The sequence below is a fragment of the Callionymus lyra genome, chromosome 1 (genome assembly GCF_982586985.1).
Source record: "Callionymus lyra chromosome 1, fCalLyr1.hap1.1, whole genome shotgun sequence".
Lineage (NCBI taxonomy): Eukaryota > Metazoa > Chordata > Actinopteri > Syngnathiformes > Callionymidae > Callionymus > Callionymus lyra.
In genome coordinates, this window is record NC_141818.1 from 24,903,937 (window position 1) to 24,927,578 (window position 23,642).

At 41.0% G+C, this 23,642-nt stretch overlaps 1 protein-coding gene across 2 annotated transcripts in view; it reads right to left on the reverse strand.

Moving 5' to 3' along the window:
- LOC148088634 (zinc finger matrin-type protein 4-like) overlaps positions 1 to 23,642 on the reverse strand; it is an 89,230-nt gene that overhangs the window by 18,531 nt on the left and 47,057 nt on the right. For both annotated transcript variants that reach the window (XM_087798340.1, XM_087798339.1), the window contains exon 5: positions 8,476 to 8,697. In XM_087798340.1, coding sequence (XP_087654466.1) covers positions 8,476 to 8,697 — 222 coding nt within the window. The remainder of the gene's footprint in view (positions 1 to 8,475; positions 8,698 to 23,642) is intronic.

Consider the following 23,642-nt stretch of genomic DNA (forward strand, 5'->3'; position numbering starts at 1 on the left):
GTCTAGCCTCATCTGTCAGTCTGTCCATCACCACTGCAAACAAGAAGGGACTCAGAGCCGAGCCCTGATGTAGTCCCACCTCCACCTTGAACGTCTCTGTCACACCTACAGCACACCTCACCGCTGTCTCACAGTTGCCATACATGTCTAGCACCAGTCCATCATACTTCTCTGCCACTCAGGACTTCCTCATACAGTACCATAGTTCTTCTCTCGGCACCCTGTCATAGGCTTTTTCCAGATCTACAAAAGGCACAATGCAGCTCACTCTGACCTTCTCTGTATTTTTCTACCAAAAAACCTTAAAGCAAATACTGCATTTGTAGTACTCTTTCTAGGCATGAAACCATACGGTTCCTCACAAATGCTGACTTCTGTTCTCACTCTAGTTTCCACTACTCTTTCCCATAGCTCCATTGTATGGCTCATCAACTTTATTCCTCTATAGTTACTGCAATTCTGAACATCGCCCTTATTGTTAAAGATAGGCACCATTACACTTGTTCTCCATTCCTCAGGCATTTCCTTCCTCTCTAAGATCTTGTCGAATATTCTAACCAGAAACTCTACTGCCTCCTCTCCTCCTACACTTCCATACCTCCACAGGTATATCATCAGGACCAACTGCCTTCTTCATCCTCTTCAATGCCTCCATCACTTTACCTTCACTAGTCTCTGCGACTTCATGGTTCACAGTTGTCACCTCTTCTACCCTTTGTTCTCTTTCATTTTCCCCATTCATTAGCTTTTCAAAGTACTCTTCCCATCTTCCTATTCTGCCTTCCAAAAATCAATACTATCATTTAGTTTTAAGACAGGTTGATATCTACCACTCCCCACATATCACATATCATTTCTATATTTGAGTTCATTTTAGGACTCTGGGACAGTCTGGCTTAGGCAGCCAGACATGGGAGTTATGAAAACACATTGCTATTCTATTGCTCCATTTGAAAAAAACATCTGTCAAATAGTCTCTGTGCCTTTGAATGAGGATTTAGCGTGTTGATTTTCAGGCCAATCTGAGTGTGAGATATATGTGAAAAGATGTGAAAAGTAGGCATAAATAAGCTGAGCTTAAACCATTTCAGATGCAGGGTAGGTGGCGATTGGGTAATTTCAGAATCAGAATCAGAATCAGAAAACCTTTATTAGTCCCGCGAGGGGAAATTCGGTTTAACAACAGCAAGAGAAATAAAAACACCCAGAAATAAAAACGAGAAAGAAAATCTAAATAGAATAAAAGATAAATCTGCGCTATATAATATATACACAATCATATTTACATAAATAACAAGAGGTGCAGTTAAATAGTTATCTTGGTGTGTTCTTGTTGTGGAGTCTGATGGCAGCAGGGAGGAAAGACCTGCGGAACCTCTCCCTCACACACCGGGGATGGAGCATCCTATCACTGATGGAGCTCCTCAATGCCCTCAGTGTGTGCTGGAGAGGGTGAGACAACTTCCTCCACAGGATCCAGGGGGCGCCCTAGGATGTAACCGGCCTTCTTAATAAGGCTGTCCAGTTTAGCCCTATCCTTTGCTGTCATGCTGCTCCCCCAGCAGACCACACCGTTGAAGATGGCAGAGGCCACTACTGAGTCATAGAATGACTTCAGGAGTGGCCCCCGGACACCAAACGACCTCAACCTCCGGAGCAGGTAGATTCTACTCCGCCCTTTTTTATAAAGAGCAGCAGTGTTATCCACCCAGTCCAGGCGGTTGTTGAGGTGAACACCCAGGAACTTGTAAGTCGTGACAATCTCAATGTCCTGTCCCTGGATGTTCAGTGGTGAGGGGGAGATGGAGGGACACCGCCAGAAATCCACAATCAACTCCTTAGTTTTGCTGGAGTTGATCTGAAGGTGGTTTTCCAGGCACCAGTCAACAAAGTCCTGGACAAGTCCCCGGTACGGCCCGTCATCCCCGTCCCTAATGAGGCCGACGATGGCGGAGTGGTCCGAGAACTTCTGCAGGTGACTGGTGGGAGACAGGTGTTGGAAGTCTGCAGTGTACAGTGAAAAGAGGAACGGTGCTAACACTGTTCCCTGGGGGACCCCTACACTGCACAGTACAGTCCTCGAAACACCATCCCGGGTCCTCACGAACTGTGGACGGTTGGTGAGGTAGTCCACAATCCAGTCCGTGAGGTGAGTGTCCGCTCCAGACAGCTCCAGCTTGTCCCTCAGGATGTCTGACCTGATGGTGTTGAAAGCACTGCTTAGATCCAGGAAAAGGATCCTCACAGTGCTTCCAGGCGACTCCAGGTGAGAAAGTGCTCGGTGGAGAAGGAAGATGATGGCGTCCTCCACGCCGATGTCAGGTTGGTAGGCAAACTGCAACGGATCCATGGAGGAGCGCACCAGAGGACTCAGGTAACTAAGGACCAGCCGCTCCAGAGCCTTCATAAGGTGGGATGTCAAGGCCACAGGTCTGTAGCAGCTGGGATCCTTAGGGTGCTGAGTCTTCGGCACCGGTACCACACAGGACGTCTTCCACAGTAGTGGAACTCTTCCCAGGGTCAAGCTCATGTTGAACAGAAGTCCAACAATTTCACTTAACTGGTCAGAGGAAGTCCAACAATTTCACTTAACTGGTCAGAGCACGTCCTGAGTACTTTGCCACCGATGCCGTCTGGTCCAGGGGCCTTTGTTGTCTTGGTTCTCCTAAGCTGATTTCTCACCTGGATGGGTGTGAGGGACAGGCTGGGGTGGGGGGGCATTGTCCCCTGTGGAGTCAGCGGGGGGGCTGAAACAATACAAGCTCGGGGGAGAGGAGAAGGTAAGTGTAGAGGTGAGAATGGTGGAAGAGCAGGGGGGGAAGCCGACACCTCAAACCTTGAAAAATAACTGTTTAAGTTGTCGGCCCAATTTTTATCCCCCGCTGCTACAGAGAGCCTGGTCTGATGTCCGGATATGGATTTCAAACCTCTCCAGACATCTCTGGTGTTGTTGTTGGCCAGACTCTCTTCCATCCTCCTCCTGTACCTCCCCTTTCCCTCCCTGATCTTTCTTCTCAGCTCCTTCTGGACTGCCATCAGATCCTCTTTGTTTCCTGACCTAAAGACTCTCTTCTTCTCCTTTAAGAGAGCCTTTATATCAGGATTAATCCAGGGTTTGTTGTTGGAGAAGCATCGTACAGTTCTGGTTGGTACAATGCTCTCCACACAGCATGAGTCCTGGACCCACTGCACCTCTTGCCTGTTTATAAACAGTCTTCATGCAGGACCACACAGACGATCTGTCACCCAACCACTATATCCCTCCCCAGACTCTCAGGAAATTTCTCTACATTAGCTCAGGAACCAGCAGAGGCTCGTGTGAAATTACTCAAGTTAGGCCTCGAGCTCTGCTCATTGGTGCTTTAATATGCAGGCTGATATGTGAGCTCTATCTCTTAACACGATCTATGCATCACTTTGAGGCCAGTTTCGTATTTATGGACACACGTGAAACTGTTATTTTTTCCTTCAGGGAAATTTTACCCTCTGAGCATAGTGCTAATGTCATGAGTTGTTCTTGTGCTGTGTGTAAGTGCTACGTGTAATGTTTAATGGGTTTGTGACATGATGTTGACAATATGCAGGATAATATACAGTATATGATGTCATATCTTTCTCATAGTTTGTACTATTTAACTTCTTTAACATGAATTTAACTTCCTTGCACAGTAGAAACAAAGCTAAGTGCAACTAATGTGTTGATTTAAGTGTATCTTAAATTGATCTTGGAAAGTAATAACTTCAAAACATCGTGATGATGAGAGACTCACTGCCTCTTGGAGAGGAAGACTTCTACGTTTAAAACATGTGAGTTTGATGTAGAAATGTAGAGGTGTGTTGAATACATTGAATTAATCGTTCTATATATATATATATATATATATAAAGAATTTGATACTACACGTGCTAACCTTTACTGAGTATTTGGTGGATTACTTGCACATGTTTATCATGTGAGTGAACTTTGCAAAGTGATTAAAAAATCATGGCAGCTTGATGGTGTACTGACACTGCAGAAACAAAAATGTGAACAAATGTTCCTTGAAATAGCTAAGCTGATTTAGTCGGTTCTTTACCATTATCAAAGGCTTCGGATGATCGAGGTGAAGGTGATTTGGGGGAAGTAAAAAGTGTCCCTGTGCGTCAATGCTCGGTGGGCCATGGAGGGAGTGCCGCAGGTGTCTGGCAGTGATGGATGTGTGGACTGCAGAATAATCTCTCACCCTTTCAAAAATAGTTTGAGAAGCCAGCTGTCAAATGACAGTGGCAGAGCAGCCTCCCATGCTGCCTGCAGAACTGTAATGTCAGCTCATGCCGGCATCTGGGGACACGCGGGCTAAATTGAAATCTCAGTTAAGGTGGTGAGCGTCTGACAGAGTGGTTATTGTGCAGCTTATCAGGGGAGATCTCTTTGTGTCTCTCTCTTGCTTGCCTTTTGCAGGATAGCAGCTCCAAACATTAGAAGATGATTGACATTTCAGTCTGGAGTGCAATGTGTTGCAGTTTTCTCCCTCTCTTGCTCTCTCTCGCTCTCTCTCTCTCTCTATTTATATATATATATATATATATTTATATATAAATAATATATATTTGTATAATTAATGCTGATAAGAAACCAATTATATTTGGAAATGATCTGTTTCAGTCACCAATTCAGTTGAAAGCAACATCCAGATGGTTGTAACCGGTTGACTTGCCAACCGAGAAAATATATGGCCCAAAGGCATTCAACATGACCAAACGTGACACACAACCTACTGGTTCTCTATTGGCCAATTTGCCCCTCATGCTATACACTTTAATACGTGTGTAATCTTTGAATTAACCAAGGATTCTTGACATCATGACATGCTGATTCTGATTGATTAGCAACATGATTTTACCAGAATTTTCTAAAGAACACAGATGAATTTGAGGTTCCCTGCTCAGTACTGTTTATGACAGTACTGTGCCAGATATTCACATCTTGTACATTAACTGGATTCTGCAGAGTGCTGTAAAAAGGAAGTGAAGAGGAGCAGGTGAATGGAGGGTAATGGCAGAGTGCTGTATTAAGCACATAACGCTACAGCTTCTGTGCCATTATATTCCCACACAATGAGGATAATTCATTTGCAATTACTTCGATGTCACTTAAGCTTGAGGTAATTGCTGGGATAAATGGCCACATCAGCGAGGGAGTATAACAATAAGCATTTGTAATGACACGACCTAGTGGTACAAATCTCAATCAGTGTCAGAATAATCCAGGGTCATTCACGTCAAGCATTTATTATCGATTAATATGATCAACCTCTGAGTTAAACTTGAAACGTCTTACTTTCTCTAGCCCTTTGTATTTGTATGTGCCATTTCTATTGTAATATAACACTCAACAGTATCTTCTTGACTAGGATCAATCTAATATTCCTGAGAAAGTTACAGGTACCACATCCTCCACAAATCTGAAGGTGTCAAGGAGTGGCTATGATACTCGTTGGTAAAGGTGACCTAGTCTCATATTACAGTATTAGGGTCTTTTTCGATCTGCGTTAGGGAATAAGACACTCAGCAAGACTTGATGAAATAATGCTGCAGATGGCACCAAAAACTATATTAACCAAAGTGATGAAAAATGGCATTCAAACACATCACAGTATACATTTCCAAATCAAACATTTACATTATTACACACTTTCTATCTTAACAGCAACAAGGACTTTGAACAGGACAACAGCTACAACTTTGAAATCTGATGACTCAATATTGTTGTGAACTTTGGGCAATTAACAAACATTTGTGTGATTAAATTAAGATGGATCCACACAACAGCTTTTGTGTGAGTGGTGCGAGGTGCTTAGAATTACGTTCCTGCACAATCCATCTGCTTTATTGACCTTAATTACCTCTCTTACTCAAATTCATTTCCCAGCCCATTTAAAGTTTCACAAAGCTGAGAGTCATCACTGTTACAGTAAATGAGACATTGTGTTTTCCTCAGACTTTGGGCACTGGGCTAATTCTAATTGAACCTGTTAGGGAAATGATTTTTTTTTCTAATTTGCTGGTAAACATTAGGAGAAGGTTTTGTGAGGCAGTAGACACACATTGCTGATGTTATGTTTTCAAAAGCTTGGCAGCAGTACGCACACTGACCTCGGCGGGACCTCAGAATGAACATAAGAGAGGATATGGTTCATCCCCTCCTCTTCATCGCACTTCTTTCTACAAAAGGAAGCCCATATTTGATGTCTGACCACTCTAGGGTTAGTCTGCACACTTCTGCGGAAAGTCTAAACTGATAAGAGGATGTTGCCTCTAGTGTCAGGGGAAAAAAATCTGTGCTACCTGAAGTGCTTCACTTCTCCGCTCCTGATCTGATGAACTGTCACTTTTTTTAGAAATTGATAACTGCAGGAAATTAATGCTTATCATAGGAGAGGTGAACATTTGTGGCTGCTAAAATACACTGACGTGAAAGCCTTTGATACAGTCAGTGGTAGACGCTGCTCTATGGCATAGGGCCTACTGTTTGGTTCATGCACGTACACACATGCACATACACGGAGTGCTATTGTTGTCCAAGCTGTTCTGTTGTTCTGTCCAAACTTAACAGTCTAACATTTTTGCTGGTTACCTACCACAGGTTTTCAATCGAGAGCAATGCAATTCACATGACTTGTCACTCTCATTTTTCTATAACTCATACAGTTGTGAGCTCAGGCACCTAAATTCTGCCATCAGATTTATAACTGAGTAACAACTAGTTCAGTGTGTGAATGTTTAGTGTCAACTAAAACAATGATGGTCACTTTTGTCGTCACACATTGTATTTGACAATACCTGAAAATACAAAACCTTAAACAAATAATTTGTTGATCTTTTTCTGCCACCATGGCGCTCATCAAAATAAGAAGCATTTACTTAAGTAGAAGGAATTTGTCTTTGACAATAGCCAAAACTCATAGCTACATCCATACCTGGAAAATAAAGGTCACTCTCTAAAAAACTAAATGTAAAGATTATCCTAAATCACAATTCTATCAAATATTGCTGTGATGTCTGAGTCACAATTATTTTCTGCTTCACTTGTTTACAATTGTTATAAATGTAAGATTTTTGCATACTGTGGCTTCTGTCATTGATAAACTTGAAAGCAACTCTTAACAATAAAGACACAAATTACCTTTCTCAAGAAGCAGGTTTTACAAACATGGTGTCAAAACTGAAACGATTTAACTGCTTTTAGTTCAATCAAATTAGAAATTTGAATTTAACTATATTTTTTTGAAAGACACCGTGATACCTATTCAACAGGTCATCGTCAATGAATGATACAACATTAATTCAGGTTCTGATCATCCTCTTCCAAAGGTGATTTCTTTGGAAAGTCATGTCAAACACAGGGTTAGTTGAAGAAGCGTTACACCAAACTAAAGACGTGCACTCCTCTGACCACTGACTAAACTCTTTAACAAAATAAAACGTGAATACCTATTTTTAGTAAAATGTTTCAGTAACTGTTACTCAAACAAATTGTCCTCGGGTCAAAACTACCAATTTTTAAAACTCTTTTATGATTTTCATTGTAGCTGCAGAGGTAAGACTGTGGGACTGACGGTGATCACCCATCTCTATTTGCGATTCTTAACAATCAACTATTGTACTATGAATACACAGACTCATAGGAAGTCAAGTCGCTGATTTACATGTTCTTGTTGCAGACACCGAACTGGGAGGCCTTGTCTCTCTCCAGTATGGCTTTGACTCGCTCCGCTGGTCTTTACTACACCTCTGGGCACCTTCTGCTGTTTGGCAGCCGGACCTTCACCAGCTGGAATAATACTGTGTAATTGCTATTGACATATTGCGACTGTGAGAGCATAAGCCACCAACAATCTCTGCTCTTCTGTAAAATTAACAGCTTGTGACAAGCCAATGGACCCCAGCAGGAGTCACGCTGACAGCTGTAGAACATGCCTGGTTGATACCTGGCTAACTAAGTCAGGGCCGGCTGCAATTCATCTTCAATTCTTCCTACACATGCATCGACAGCATATGATTACCATTCCCATAGATGATGAAGCTTCCCCATTACTTGTTAATTGAAGAGCAGTTGTCCAGGACCATATGTTGAAAAATATAAAATATAAAATATCCTTTTGTTTCAATATATCTGATAAGATTTGTCAGAGCTAAAAGAATGCTCAAGATAAGAAAATCTTTCAACGGTCTTACAAGTGACAAAATGGACAGTGAAAAACCACATTTAAGAGAATCACTATATAGAAGTATAATATTACTTAAAAAATAAAAATACAGCTTTTTAATGGACCTTTTCTTCTTTTACTGACAATATTAGGTATGTAATATTGCCCCTTTTTTTTCATAATTGAATCTCCAAATCCAAAATGATCGTGACATGTCAACATCTATGGTCATTACCTGTTCACCATTAGGATGAAGCACAAAATGGAGTTGGATAAATATCTGTACCTTTCATCTCACCCATGTCTAGGGTTTTGCCCAGCTGCTCCAACAGGTCCGCTCGAGCTGCATTCTTCTTGTGCTTTTTCCCGTCATAATGTTGTTGCGCCATCCCAGGATTGTTAAACCAGGCATTGCATAGCTGACAATAGCGGTCAGAGTCCCGGCGTTGACGAGGGGAAGTCATGGGACATGTTTCGGGCGAGGTCTTTACAGGGCTGGGTGATGCCTCTAAAAGACACAAAAAAAGACTCAGTTAACATGAAGGGTCATTAGAGTAATGCATACGTACACTAAGCAGGTATTGTGTCAGTCTAAACAATGGGACCAGAACTTGATGATTGGGGGCCAAATGATTCAATGTCTCAGAGAAGGAAAGATCTGCCTTATTTTCAAACTTACAAATGCAAGAAAAAATAAGTCATTTAAAAGAAGTGTTTGCCTTTCATCTGAAAAGACTCACAACTCTTTCCCTCAAGCATCGCTTCACCTCCTGCTGTGCTGACCTCATGGCGTCCCTGTCCCTGCTCCTGAAAGCCCCGTTCTTCCTGTTATGGACATCCTTGACCTTCTTTGTTACCCACGGTTTATTATTAGGGTAACCGTGGACTGTCTAAGCAGGGGGGACAACATCTAAGCAGAAATTTAAATAACCGTTAGACAGTGTGTCTGACCCTCGATGTTCTCGACATGAGACTTCAGCAGCACCTTCCAGACTGTGGTGTCAAAGCACTCCCTGATGGCGTCCTCCAAAGCTGGTGTCCACTTCCTAATTTTCCTAGTGGTCACAGTCTGTCTTTGAACCAGAGGATTGTACTGAGACTGTAGGTGGACCAGGTTATGATCGGACCTTCCAAGTGGAGGAAGAGCTTTGGCTATGTACCCATCCTTAGAGTTGGAATATAAAAGGTAAATTGTCCTCTTATTCCCGGTGGGAGAATCCACCGCCTGGTGGAAAGTAGGCAGTGTAGAGTCCAGGTTGGCATGATTAAAATCTCCAGAGATGATGTTAAAAGCGTCAGGATGTTGATTCTGAAGTCTAGCTGTCATTAAATCTTCTCACATGCAGATGGAGCCTCAGCGCTCGGAAGAATGTAAACACACATCGTGATCAAGTGACTGAACTCTCGTGGTAGATAGTATGGCCACAGGCTGACAGCCAACAGCTCTAAATCCTGAAGAAAAAAATACTTTCTTCACTGTAACCTGTCCATCGGGATATCATGACGATCTCCAGCATGTGCCATTGACTTCAGTGACAGCAGATCCTCTCAAGTAAAAAACACGATTCTCTCCATGTTCAAAAGTATCCATCGAAAAAATTATAATAAAAATGATTAATAAAAAACAGAAAGTTATTGATATTGCTTCAGAATAAAACAGTATTAAAGGTATATGAACTGTTGAGAAATGGATCAAGAAAAATAAATGACCCGAAGTACTACATTGAAAATGACCATAAATTATATGGAGGATGTGGTGAACAATTTGTAACAAATTATTTGTAAATGTGGGACCAGATCTAGCGGCAAAAATCGAGAAACCATAGACAACAGATGGCGATGTAGAAGATGGCGGGTATGAAAACCCAAACACAATATTCTATTCAATAAGTTGGAAAAGTACAGTATTAGGGGAATTGGGCTGAGTTGGCTATCAAGTTTTTTGAGAAACAGGAAACAGTTTGTGCAGATAAATGACCACAAATCTGAGCTGATGGACATTACATGTGGAATACCAAAGGGGTCAATATTGGGTCCTAAGCTATTCATATTGTATGTAAATAGAATTTTTAAAGTATCTCAACTATTGAAATGTATTCTGTTTGCAGACGACACTAACATGTTAGTTAGACTTTTATTATTAGAACACTTTAGAGACATACAGACAAAAGAAATAAAGACACTAAAAACAAAAAACTAATATTAATTTAAGCAAAACCAAAAAAATCCTTGGGGTGATCTTGGACTGTTAATTTGCTGGAAACCACATGTGAATTACATAAATGCAATTCTGTGAAAAACCAAACATATTCTTGAATTAAAATCAATGCATACTCTGTATTATACACTACTTTTGCCATCTCTATCTTACGGCGTCTGGTCAGGGGGAATGCCTACAAAAGAACTCCGAAGCAGATATGCACAATACAGAAAACAGCAATTACAACAATTAACAATACATTGTAGTGAAATCCTTCATGTTGTTTTTGCTGTTAACTGAAAGACCAAAGTTCTGGTTTATGATGTCTTTGGAATGCCGACCTTCCTCCCCCATCTCTCTCTGGCATCCACAGGCCGACCATTTTACACATTGTCAGAAGACCAGCATGGCCAGAAGAGGAGGATGAGCAGATGACTTTTGAGAATACTAAATGTCTTTTTCTTGTTCAATAAGATATTTTCAGGTAAAGAGACGCCAAAGAAGGAAGTCATATGAAATATATATCCAAATATAAAAGTGTTTTGATGTTTATATGCTGTTTGAAAATACATATCAATACTGTGGTTTCCTAACATGTAATGTTTGATATCATTCTGATCCTTAGAAAGAGCTGGGAAAGTTATGATAAGTTAGCATTTTATGTGAGCCTCAGATCTTTCAATAACGAAAGGAGGAGAGAGACATAAGGACGGAGGGTCGGAACATCTCCAGCCAATGAGGGGGAGAGGTATCAGATGTCACCCAATCAGGAACACGAGTGGATGGCTTTAAAAAGAGCAGCGCGAAATGGTTCATGCTCTTGACACATTTCCTCTTGTCTCTTGACACGTCACGATGAACTCTTGGGGTCTCATCCCCTTCCCTCTTCACCCCCGTTCCTGACTCCTGCCCCCCTCCCTTTCTGCAACAAAGCGCGGCACGTCTCCCCAGCCGCGGTACTTTCTCAAGACGCAAGCAAGCTGCACGCAACCTAGCAGCCAGCCAAGCAAGCCTGAAACACTACCTCCTTCGAGCAACCAAACTGCTCTCCCAGAAAAGACTTGTGACCCTTGCACCAAGTAAAGATACGTCTCTGGTTGGTTACGCCAACAAGGTCAAGGACAGCCTGCAACATAACCAGGACCAGATCAAAGAAAAAGAAGACCGTCAGCCCTTTCCGCCGCCAAGCCTTCTTCAACGTGGTCCCTGCGAAGTCACGCCCGACATCTCTGGATCCAGGGCCTTCAGTCGTTCTCTGACTAATTAATATTGTTCCTTCCATGATATCGAAGCAATCATCATCATTCCATTACATTGTTCTTAACTGCTCTCCTTTTTCTCTTTATTTCTTTCAATAAATCCTATAAAGTACATCAGTTGCCTTTACAATTTTTCATATTTTTGTATAATCAATTTAAGAGCCTCTAGTAAAGAACAGATAATCACGACAACAAGTAGTAACTTCAGTTAAATGAGATTGATGAAAACTAGTGTTTTATAGTTAATTAATAAGGCCAATTAATTAATTATTATCCACGTAAATTTAACAATCCCTTGTACTATAAAACAAAGGGTGGTGCTCCAACTTCAGGTCAATTTTACCTAGAGGCAATTTTAAGGTTAAATCGACCAGAACTTAGATGTTCTGAAAATAAACCTTTTTATAAGGCATATATAATTACTACAACATGATACCGAGATCACACAAACCCGCTTTACATAAAATCACACATGTTGAAATTTACATGCAGTCAATTTTAAAATGGCTCAAATGGTGGTTGGTATCTCACTTACGAAATTGTGTTCACTATACATTGTCTGTGTAAATACTTAAAAAAATGATTGCAAAAGGGTTTAAGGGTATGCTATAAACCCATGCTATAATTAAGAATACAATAAAAATAAGCAATTAAAAAACAATATTTCGTTTTAGTATCTGAATCACAAAGCTAACATACATTATATAATTTATAGATAACAATGTATCTCATTCTACACCACAGGGTAAGAAAGGGGCCCTAACAGTCCGCTTTCTTTTGCTAATGCATTTCCTTTGCCTTGTCCCTAAAACGTCACTTTGTGGTGAAAGAATCATGCAGTCAGATGACGATCATCTCAAGTAACAAGATCAGCAGCAGAGATAAACACACTCTTTAAAACAGAGCTCTGCTAAACAAGCAGCTACGAGTGGTAGAACAGCCCCCCAACGTTAAGGCAGCATCCTGAGTAATAAGCCGTTCTATCAATTAAACACATGAAGAGAAAAACCTAAATTCCACTTGACAAATGGAATAAAAAGCCTGCTCTGCTTGTTGTTGCCCACTTGTGCCTTCATGCATGGATTGCATTAAAACCCCCCATCAAGTGTTGTACTCTTCACTCCCCCGGCGTTGAACTATAAGCTTAATACGTTTTAACACTTGAGTACTTGGAGTAATTAATGTTTGGAAGTAAACATTAATTGTTTTCCAATTATACAGCACAATTGGAACAGTTAATGCTTGAAATGGCAAGCTGTATTAAAGCACATCTTTGGATATTTTAGTAAATCTGAGTTGTTTTCAAACATTCTATTTATCTCTAGCTTAGAAACTCGATTCTCTCAACACTTGCTGCAGCTGTTGTCTTCTATCGAGCACAAATATTTTATAAGGGTTACCGTATCAAATTCTCCTCAAAACTACACAATAACATTGTAAAAATGTTTATTATATTTATTTGCAACCACATTATCAAGTTAAGGAAGTCTACGCCTTCCCCAAAAGATGGTTGGTTGGTTTATGATAATGTCCTCCTCCATTCTGTATGAAAAATAATTGACAAAAATCATTTTTATAGACACAAATTAGAGAATGATTTCCGAAATACAGATTATACTTGCACTTCCATATAAACCATCACACGTTAAAAAAAAGTATGACATTTAAATAAACAAAAATGAATAGGCATCAGTTGCTTTTAAGCAGGATAGGTGGTATCACAGTACTCTGTAAATTTAAATAACATGAAAATCCAAAGACACTCACAACTGCTGGAGGATAAAGCAACATATCACACTCAATCAGATTTGATAACTAGACATCCCAGACACGACCAAAAGTAAGACAGACAATTTCCCTCTGGTGCTCACAGTTGACATAGTTAATTTATTTAGATGCAGGGATGGATAGATTCCCCAAGGTAGATGAAAGGAGGAAAACAATTGTTCTAAATATGGCGCCTTTTGACCAAGTGAAAACTGCTCTAGTTGTATCTATTTGTTCCACATTTCTGCATCAACAAAAGTGAATTTCAAATACAGAAGGTTGGTGTCTATAAAAAGACAATAGCTCATCTTGAGTTAAAAATACATTACAAATGTGTTTGCTGTCAGCATTCAACAGATTCATGTTAGACACCAGCGATCTAGATTATGATTTGAAGTTGTTAGTTTGTTGAAATAATGTAAGACACAGTTAGAATGATGAAAACAAGAAGGAGCTGAGACTCTTTAAAAATATTTGTGTCGACTTTTTTAAAATCAAAGAGAAAAGGGGGTGCAAACCGAAGTGATTTTCTGCAGTGATTTAAGCAACGCTATTACAAAACCTAAGCAAGGCTCGTTCATCATCATCAGTGCAAGCTCTCCGCACATGGCCGTGTAATCACTCTGATTTAATATTCACACCGTTTTAGAGTGTCTCAGCAGCTCATTCGAGACAGGCCATTGAGGCACATTCGTAGCTGTTAATGCGCAGCAACACCAGAAACCAGCAGGAGTGTAAAAATCTTCACTTCAGTGCAAAAGTGTCAAGAGCCTTGGTTGATGACTGACATCACAAGAGGCAGATGGTGATGCACATGCCGCTGTGGAAAAATGTTTATGCAGTATGTGGTGGGCACAATGATCCTATTAGGCCTCTCAATCAGAAGTGTATTGTGTATAATGCAACTCCTGACTGGGCCAGGCTGGGCATTTCTGCAATTCTGAAATGTTGTACCAGCAGCCTTGCTGAGATTTCAAAGACTCATCATGCTCATAATCTCTGACATTCTGAAGATATGCAAGCTCTTTTGGGTTAAACACTTACACTACTTGTTAACATTTAGAAAGGTTTTTGAAATGTAATATCATTTTCATCATGAATACATTTCATTTTGTATCTCGAGCAGAAAATGAAAGTTTCTCGTCACAGGTCAAGTTATAAAAAGATTTCAATGGTTCATACACATTCATCTTGTCCATCAGTGCAAGTGTCCCTAGATCAGGAAATGCAACATGACCATGTAAGAATCATGTCATCTACTGCCTTATTCATTCACTCTCACTTGCTTTTTCTATTTCCTGTTTCAGTGTTGGGATGTATGTAAAAAAAAAGTATAAGGTTTTACATTTAAAAACAGGATTAAAAGCATTTCCTGTGCAAATGCAACATAACACCTGGCCAGGTGAGTGGAACAATGGGGATTCTGAGAATATAGAGAGTGTGTTGACAAAAAATACAACAACTGACTCCTTAAATCACAACACCCACTATCTCTATCTGAATAATAATATAGTCTGTGGCATTATATTTCCATTACAACGGCTTTCTCGTCAGTATGAGACAGTTCCTTATCCTAAAGTGAAAACAATTATAGATATATCATCTGTGTTTATGTTTTTGAGTTGATGGGGTGTTTTGGTTTCTGTGTTGGGATGGATTGTGGATGTGTGTTTGTGTTTCTGAGTGAGGTAGTGGGTTTCTTTTGGGAAGGTGTGTTTCTATGTTGGGATGGATGGTGTGTGTGTGTTTCTGTGAAAAAGTGGTGTGTGTTTCTGCCTTGGGATCGATGGTGCACATTTGTACGTGTATCTGTGTTGGGATCGTGTGTTTCTATGTTGGTATGAATGGTGTAAGTTTATATTTCTGTGTTGGGATGGATGGTGGATGTGTGTTGGGATGGATGATGTGTGTGTGTGTTTCATTGTTGGATGGATAGTGGATGTGCGTTTCTGTATTGGGATAGATTGTGGATGTGTTTGTGTTTCTGTGTTTCGGTGGGTTGTGTAACCGTGTGTTTACGTGTATTGATGTATGGTGGATGTGTGTTTCTGTGTTTGGATGTGTCTGTGTGATGACAAAAAACAATCTGCCCAGTGATAATTTCGGTTGTTTATGTGTGAAAATAAACTTCTGAGCAAGTAATAAAGAGAATATTTTACTTAACAGCATGTCTGGATCTCAGAGGATGTCTTGCTGAAGTTAATTAGACAAACGTATATTGCTCACAGCTGAGCCTGCTGGGAAACACTCACCGCTTCTCAAAAAAGGTGCTTACCGCTTCTCAAAAAAGGTGCTTTTGCAATGTTTAAAAAGGGCATATCCTTGTTGTCATGTTTTGAGCCATATAAACTATTACTGACTAACTGACTTTGAACAATTGAAGATTTTCTCTGGTGCAGTAATGCATATCTAAGGCAAAATATCTGGGCATTAGTATGCTGAGGGAGAGGGAGTACACAGTAAAGCTATTCATCCTCAACATTTATTCTAAATATGCCGATTTTTCCAATTTTTCACACGAGAGGATCAAAGTTCTGCAAATCAAAACCACCACTTTGAAATCTGTTACTTTAGGAAACAAAACTGCTTCTCCTATTTTCCCTTATCTATCTGTGCAGCAGATTTATTGAAAATGTGTTGCTTTTAAATTAAAAACCGAAAAATAATTGAAGAAGAGAAAATGAAAATGTGTTACTGTCATACATGTTCACTGTGTATTGGATAAGTACATTGTATATTTTCTCTATTCTAAAATGTGTAAATAAATGAATAAAGATAAAATATAAAACAGATGGTTGTAGGTTGCATTGTGACTGGAAGGTCGCCTTTCCCATCCCATCAATAGACGCGTGTGTCAGTGTGTCCCTAAGACATGTTGCTCCTGATGATTCAGCTGGACACTGTCGTCACAGCCTGCGGCCATTGGGGTGAGTGTGAAAATGTGAATGGATGGCTCAGTGAAAAGTGCTTTGGGTGCTGAGTAGGCATGGAAAAGCACTTTTTAAGTTAGCACCATTTGTCCTTTTCTATCAACACCTAAATCACTTCAAATAACATAAATTCCACTTCCACCAGGGGTGGAAGAACATGCAGGTGAAAAGGAATACATTTAAACAAAATGTTAATTTACTAAGTCTTCCTAGAGCACCTTTCTGTAGTCTCAATGTTTAAACTACTGTATTTTTACCGGATTATAAGGCGCACCTTCAATGAATGGCCTATTTTGGAACTGTTTTCCTAAATAGGGCGCACCGCATTATAAGGCGCATAGAATTAAAGATACAGTCAAACGTTTGACTGGGGTTGCGTTGTGCATCCAATAGATAAAGCTGTGCTAAAGGGAATGTCGACAAAGTTGACTCTACAGTAGTCTCACATTTCTGGAACGGAACTTGGGAGTTGAGAATTGAAAGAATTGTGAATGAGTGAACTAATTATTGTTGAATTCAATTTCATCTTGTCAGTTTACAGCATATCTGCCATCTATTGACAATCATGTAAACAATAACATTGTTCAAGTGTTCTATTTAGATTTTTCTTTCATTGTACATGTACAATAGTACAATATTACAAATTTACTTTAAAATAAAAAAGAAGAAGACACAGAGACTGTTTAAATTATTCATAACGTTCCCAAAATCTAAAATTTTAAAATTGATGACTTAAGGCTAAATCATGTCATTCAATGTTAGTTTCTCCTCACGATCTAACAGTAGGCAACATAAAATAATTAGGAATCAACATCTCCTCAAATCTATCAGAATGTTTCTCCTTGAACTTCTCTCCACTACTTCAAAGGATACAGGATGATTTAAGTCGCTGGACGAAATTACCATTTTCACTTATAAAAAGAATAGAAACAGTTAAAATGTCAATCCTGCCAAAAGTCAACTACCTATTTAAGCCCCTAATTTAGAACTCTATCACCTCTCCTACCAGCTAAAATACCTAACTCAATGGTCCAAAGTCTGACTCTTCCTGGCTCGACACAGAACAGGCTCATTGTAACAACCTCCTATTGTCAGATCTTCCATTTATAACTCAAACTATTAAAAATCACCAATGCTTTAATACTCTAATGATAAATACAACATTAAAAGCTTGGTGGAGAACCTTAAAAATCACCAAATCCCAAAAAATAGCCCCTTCAATACGTTCACCCATCTGGCAAAACCCAGACTTTACGATCAACAAAAAAATGGTAAACTTCAGCAGCTGGAAGGAAAACGGTGTTACACACCTGCACCATATCGTAAAAGGTAACTCGCTTGTTGGCTTTTCTGAGCTTGTTGACAAATTTAATATGACAAATTCACATTTCTTGGAATATATGCAATTGCATTCTATTATTTTACCAATAGTCAGACAAAATATGGCGACTAAAGACTCTATCTTAGTGAATAAAATACTAAACATCCCTAATATAAAGAAAATAATATCCAAAATATATTCAGTACTGAACCAGGCAGACACCTCCATATGCATACCAACCTCAAAATGGGAAGAAGACCTGGCTATGAGCACAAACCCTGATTTTTGGAGTCAAATATGCAACAGTATTTTCTTTAAGAATGTAAACAAACATTTACAGCTTATCCAGTATAAAGTTATTCATAGAAGTCACTATACTGCTTCGAGACTACACAGGATGGGCTTCACTGAATCAGACAGATGCACCAGCTGCTCCCTTGACACAAAAGACTCCTACTTCCACTCATTGTGGACTTGCACACCGGTCGAATCATTTTGGCTTAATGTTACAAGTAATATATCAACATTTCTGAACTTAACCATTTCATACTGTCCAAGGATTTGTATATTGGGAGACACTTCTCGGCTCCCCATGCCGAGAAGAAAAGAGGCCGTATTGATAATTTGTCTTAACATAGCCAAGAAAACCATCCTTCTGAACTGGAAGAATAAGGAAAAGGTCAACATCCACATTTGGAAAGGCCTCTTACTTGATTATATATCAAATGAAAAACTTCTGGCGTCTCTAAATGATGAATTACCGAATTTCAATCAAACCTGGGACCATATTATCTCCCTCTTAACCGCAACTGCCTGACTTCCAAATTATACAAACAAATTATGCATCACGTGTACATCAATGGCTTCCCTCTGTCCTTAATGTTTATTTTCTTTGATGTATCTTCCCATACACACCCATACTATTATGCACACGCAACCACATACAAACAACCACTTACACACACATTTATACATAACATAAACACATAGATAAACTATAATAAATTACAATACTACATTACTGATTCACCCGGGAGTGCGACGGGACTTGGAGATTACCGCTCCCGTCTCTGTGTGGGGGGCATGTTGGAGGCAGTTGTCTCCTCTTAGGACTGTCGGTGGCGCTGCGGGTCATGCTTGCCTCTGGCCTCGCCGGGGCCATTCTGGCTTGGACGATTCGGGTGTGAGGGGCCCGGCGGGTGGGGCCTGTGGGACCTTGGGCCTGGTGGCGGTGACCGCTGGTGCCGCGATGACCCCGCGTGTGCCGGCGTGGGGGTGGCCCACTTCCTTTGGTGGTGTGCGGGGGTGGGTGCTGGCGGGGGTGGTTGGGGCGGTGGACGGGGGGTTGCGTTGGGGGCGGTGCTGGGGCTGGGTCCGGCTGACGGGGTTGGCGGGTGAAACGTTAGGGGTGGGGCCGGGGCTGGCCGGGTGTTCTGGATGGCCCTCCGGCCCCGATGGCTTCACCTGGTCTGTGGTGGGGGGCTGTGGGGGCCTGTCTTGGGGTGGGTGACTGCTGCAGCGGTGGCTGTAGACCTCTACTTGCCCTGTGTGGCATGTGCTGTGGTGGGGGAGTCTGTCGCCCTTGGTCCTGGGGGTGTGTGGCCGGGTTGGTCGGTCTTTCGGGGGCTTCCCGGGTGGTGGAGCCGCACACTGGGCAGGGACATGGTAGGGGGACGGCGGAGGCATTGGGCGGACCCATGTTACTGTAGAGACCATGTACCGCCCATGCAAGTGCTGCTGTCCCCCTAGGTGCTGCATGGTTGGTTTGGGGCGGGGGCTGAGGGTCAGTACGTATGATGGGCGGGGCCTTGGCACCGTAGAGACCGTTGACCGCCTATGTAATACTGCTGGCCCCCCAACTTCCCTCATGACATGGAGGAGGTGGGCTGTGGCTGTTGGGGACGGTCTACAGTTTGAAGATTGGGGGCTGTTCCCGGACGGCTGCAGCCCCATTACCCCCGCCCTGCCAACTTAAAAAAAAAAAAAAAGAAAAAAAAAAAGTTTAATGGCATCCCTGCCCACACAACCGTGGCCCACCTGTGACCCGGGGGAACTCTCACAGGAAGACCTGAGCCGGTACTTTGTTCCCCTGGGCTCATGCTGTGGCTACTGGCCGGTTTTCACAGGGTATTGGGGGGGGGGGGGGCTCCGCTGCCGCTGCTGTAGTGGATCCCTATCTCCTTGGCTTGTCTTCTCGCGGTCCCCTGTTATGGAATTGGTGGCGGCCTGACGATCTGGGGGTCTTCCGTGGCCCGGCCTGGCCCCGGAGCTCTATCCCCTGACTGGTTTTCTGGCTGTCCCTTGGAGGGCGGGCCCTTGGCCCCTCTGCCTCCGTGCCTGCGCCTGGTGCCTCCCCTCTTTGCTTCCTCGGTCGTCCTTGCTGGTGCTTGCCCACACACACACACACACACACACACACACACACACACACACACACACACACACACACACACACACACACACACACTCGAGTCCGGTCCTCCCAAGGTTTCTGCCTCTTACAGGAAGTTTTTCCTTGCCACTGTGAGTTATCATGAGCTCTTGGCAGGGAACCAGAATCGCACTGTTAGCATAGACCAGGTTCATACTAAAATTGTAAATAACAACCTGCTTTGCATCACATACAAAACTAGACTGTGCGACTCTGGTTTTATTGGGTCCAACATTTATCCAACAACTAAGTTGTTTATGAAAAACTGTTGATGGACAATGGATGCCCCACCACAGAATGGACAATACAATTGTATTCTGTGACTGTTACAGTTTACATGTACTGCATTGTAACTGGTGAAGGTATGTAAATAAAAAGAGAAAAAAAGAAAAAAAAAGAAACGGGATTGGATGCTAAAAAAAACTTTTTTTTGCACCTCAAAGGCCCCTTATTTTGCACAGTATGAATCTGTTCTATGTTGAAAGATGTATTTTTCATGACAATCAGTGCATATTTTCTATACCTTGGCGTTTGATCTTTCCTTTTTCACATCATATGTGCTATACATTATTATATCCTGCCATCAAACGCACATATTGGCATCTGAATCAGTTTAATACAGTGCTCGGGAAGATGGGTTTAGAGCCATACTGCATGTCAGCATAAATCCTTAAAATGGAAATGTATGAAAATGTAATACAGCCTCCGTCAGCTCATTTGATAATGAAAGGAGTGTGAAGAGACCTTAAAAATGTTGGTGCTATAATTCATACACACCTATTGTTCGGACAGCTTCTAACAAGTCATTGGATAATATGGCAGTGTGTTGGGAGAGAAACATAATAGAGGTTAAAGGAAGTGGCTTTCAGGAGCACTACTGTACTTCTAACCGACTTACTACAAGAAACAAGCCAGCCCTTCTCTACACACAGGTTTATTACAAGAGAGTAATAAATTAGCATCTGTCTTCCTTGGAGTGTTAAATAAAGATGGAATTGCACCACATTGGCTACTATTCCATAACAGGCACACACAGATGATTATGGGTAAATGGATGAATAAGATTAAATACGAGGAGGCAAAAAGAAGTGTCAAAGGATTTCATTTTTGAGACATGAAAAAAACCATTCCACTAGACCAGTGGTTCTTAACCTGGGTTCGATCGAACCCTAGGGTTTCGGTGAGTTGGTCTCAGGGGTTCGGCAGAGCCTCCGCCGTGGAGGTTAGGACACACCCGAATTATCGTATAAATTCGTGATGACAGACCCCGCTTGGCCATCACTGGCTACAGACGATCATGCTACACTGTTTGGACAATCAGTGCTGAGGGGAATTTAGTGCGACCGTCGTGGTAGTACGTAGTGTTATTCCTTTGTTAATATTTTAATCCGTACTAACTATGTCGGGCAAAAGAAGAAAGTGGTCGGACAAATATCTACAACATGGATTCACATGTGAGTCCTGTCTGCATGATTTTCAAAGCCAAGTTGAGCAACTCTAGTCTCGCACCGGCAAAACTGAAGGAGCACTTCTTGAAGCTGCATGGATACGGGGAATACAAGAAATCCTATTTTATTTTTCATTAAAGAGGGGTTCGGTGAATGCGCATATGAAACTGGTGGGGTTCAGTACCTCCAACAAGGTTAAGAACCACTGCTCTAGACCATACTAAATAAAACTGACGTGATTGATGATAATGTCATGAAGTTGGAAAACCAAAGGACTGTAGTGATCTGCTAGGTTGACTAGCGGGGCTCCTTTTGTAGGATTCTCTCAGTCGTCTATTAACCTAAGTTTAGTAATAAAGCACAATTAAGATGTGATATGGGATTTGAACCTCAAAAGGTTGATAATCATGTGTCTTAACTATCAGGCATTAGATCTCATTTCTTTTCTATTAGTCATTTGCCAATCGCCTCTTCATGGGATAGATAACTGCTTTGTTAATAACATAACTCTTACTTTGTTTTTGTAACGTAATTCAGCGCGATATGTAGCATGTTTACACCATCCCCAAGAACTTTTACAGTGAAAATAATAATCACACAAAACGCACATTCAACTAGTTTTAAGTTGATGTGTCATCACACGTTATTTTTGCAAAAATATTAAGGTACCCAAAACTACCCAGTGTTTTAAAGTTCCACTGAGACCTAGTCTCCTTAAATGTTATCCAAGTAAGCATTTGGAGTTGTTCTTTCAATCACTACCAGAGAACATCAATATTTCAGCACAAGCAAAAGCCGAGTGGGATCAATGTTGGCTCCTGGAATAAGATGTCCAGGAGGAAAATGTTGGTGAGTGAATGCCTGCCTTAGCAGCTTTCAAATTCATACTTAGATTAAGGAAATAATCCTTGAATATGTGAATACTTCCGGTTCCTCATGAAATAAAGGCTTTTGAACAAAATAACAACCAGGCTGAGGTAATGATAACAATTTCTACCATGGTTTGGTGCCATTTGGCGTCATGTGGCTCTGAGATGTCATGGATGTAGATGACATATACTGAACTTGTGTGTAGCTGGTAATTGAATTGTGAATCTCAGACTGGGCCTTCCTGCTGAAGCTGCTGCCCCAGCGACCTGACCCTAGACAACATGGAAGAAGATGAGAACGTCTCAATTAAAACGCTCCATTTCAACATTGCTTACAAAATGAGAAATAAGTTATCTTTGAACAACTTTAAACTGGAATTGTATCATATGTTGATCATTTTTGAATTATATTTTTAACTGTTTCATTTAACCAATGATATCTGGTTCCCCCATCTTCAGATAAATGAAAATTAACCTGGGTTTAGATTTTTAAAAAAAAAGAAGTAACTGATAGGGAGTTAAAAAAAAGGGATTCATTTCTCTAGAATTTGAGATCCAAGAATTTTAGATATCATACAATAATGCATGTATTTCAGTTGAAAGTAGCAAAGAGTGGTTAAACTAAAAACACTTTCAAGTTTCCAAGAAAAAAAATAGTGAGGGATGAACATTTCCAGAAAGACAACATATGTCTCAGTGGTTGTAAATCTCCACAATTTTTTAAAGTGAAAGCTGCTGGCTGAGACATGACAGCACTTGTCCATTATAACCAGCTCCATCGCAGATGGTGATTAAATAATTAACAGAAGACGCCGGCTGTTGAGGTGATGTCTGTTTTGTTTTTTCATTATTACTGTCAAAGTGAACTAATCCCGTTACAGTTTCAAGAAAGTGCTTGGAATTGTCATGTTTTAACAGTTGAAATTGCCAATCGTAGGATCACAGAGGTTAGAAAGAGATAAATAAAAAATGGACCAAGTTATCCTCATTGAGGATTTTTCACCTTTTCCAGGGTATGTTTATGAAACGTCGCTCTATGTGATGGCACTTTGTTTGAGACAGTATAAGATAAAATGCTAAAATATGGACTTTAATTTTACAACTCCGTTCAGCCGTGTATTTCTGGATTCTATGTTAGGGGGTCTTGGAGCCGGTCAAGTCTTTTGAGAGATAACGTAGGATTACGCAAGTACTCCAATTAGACTACATCTACCATTGAACATTTATT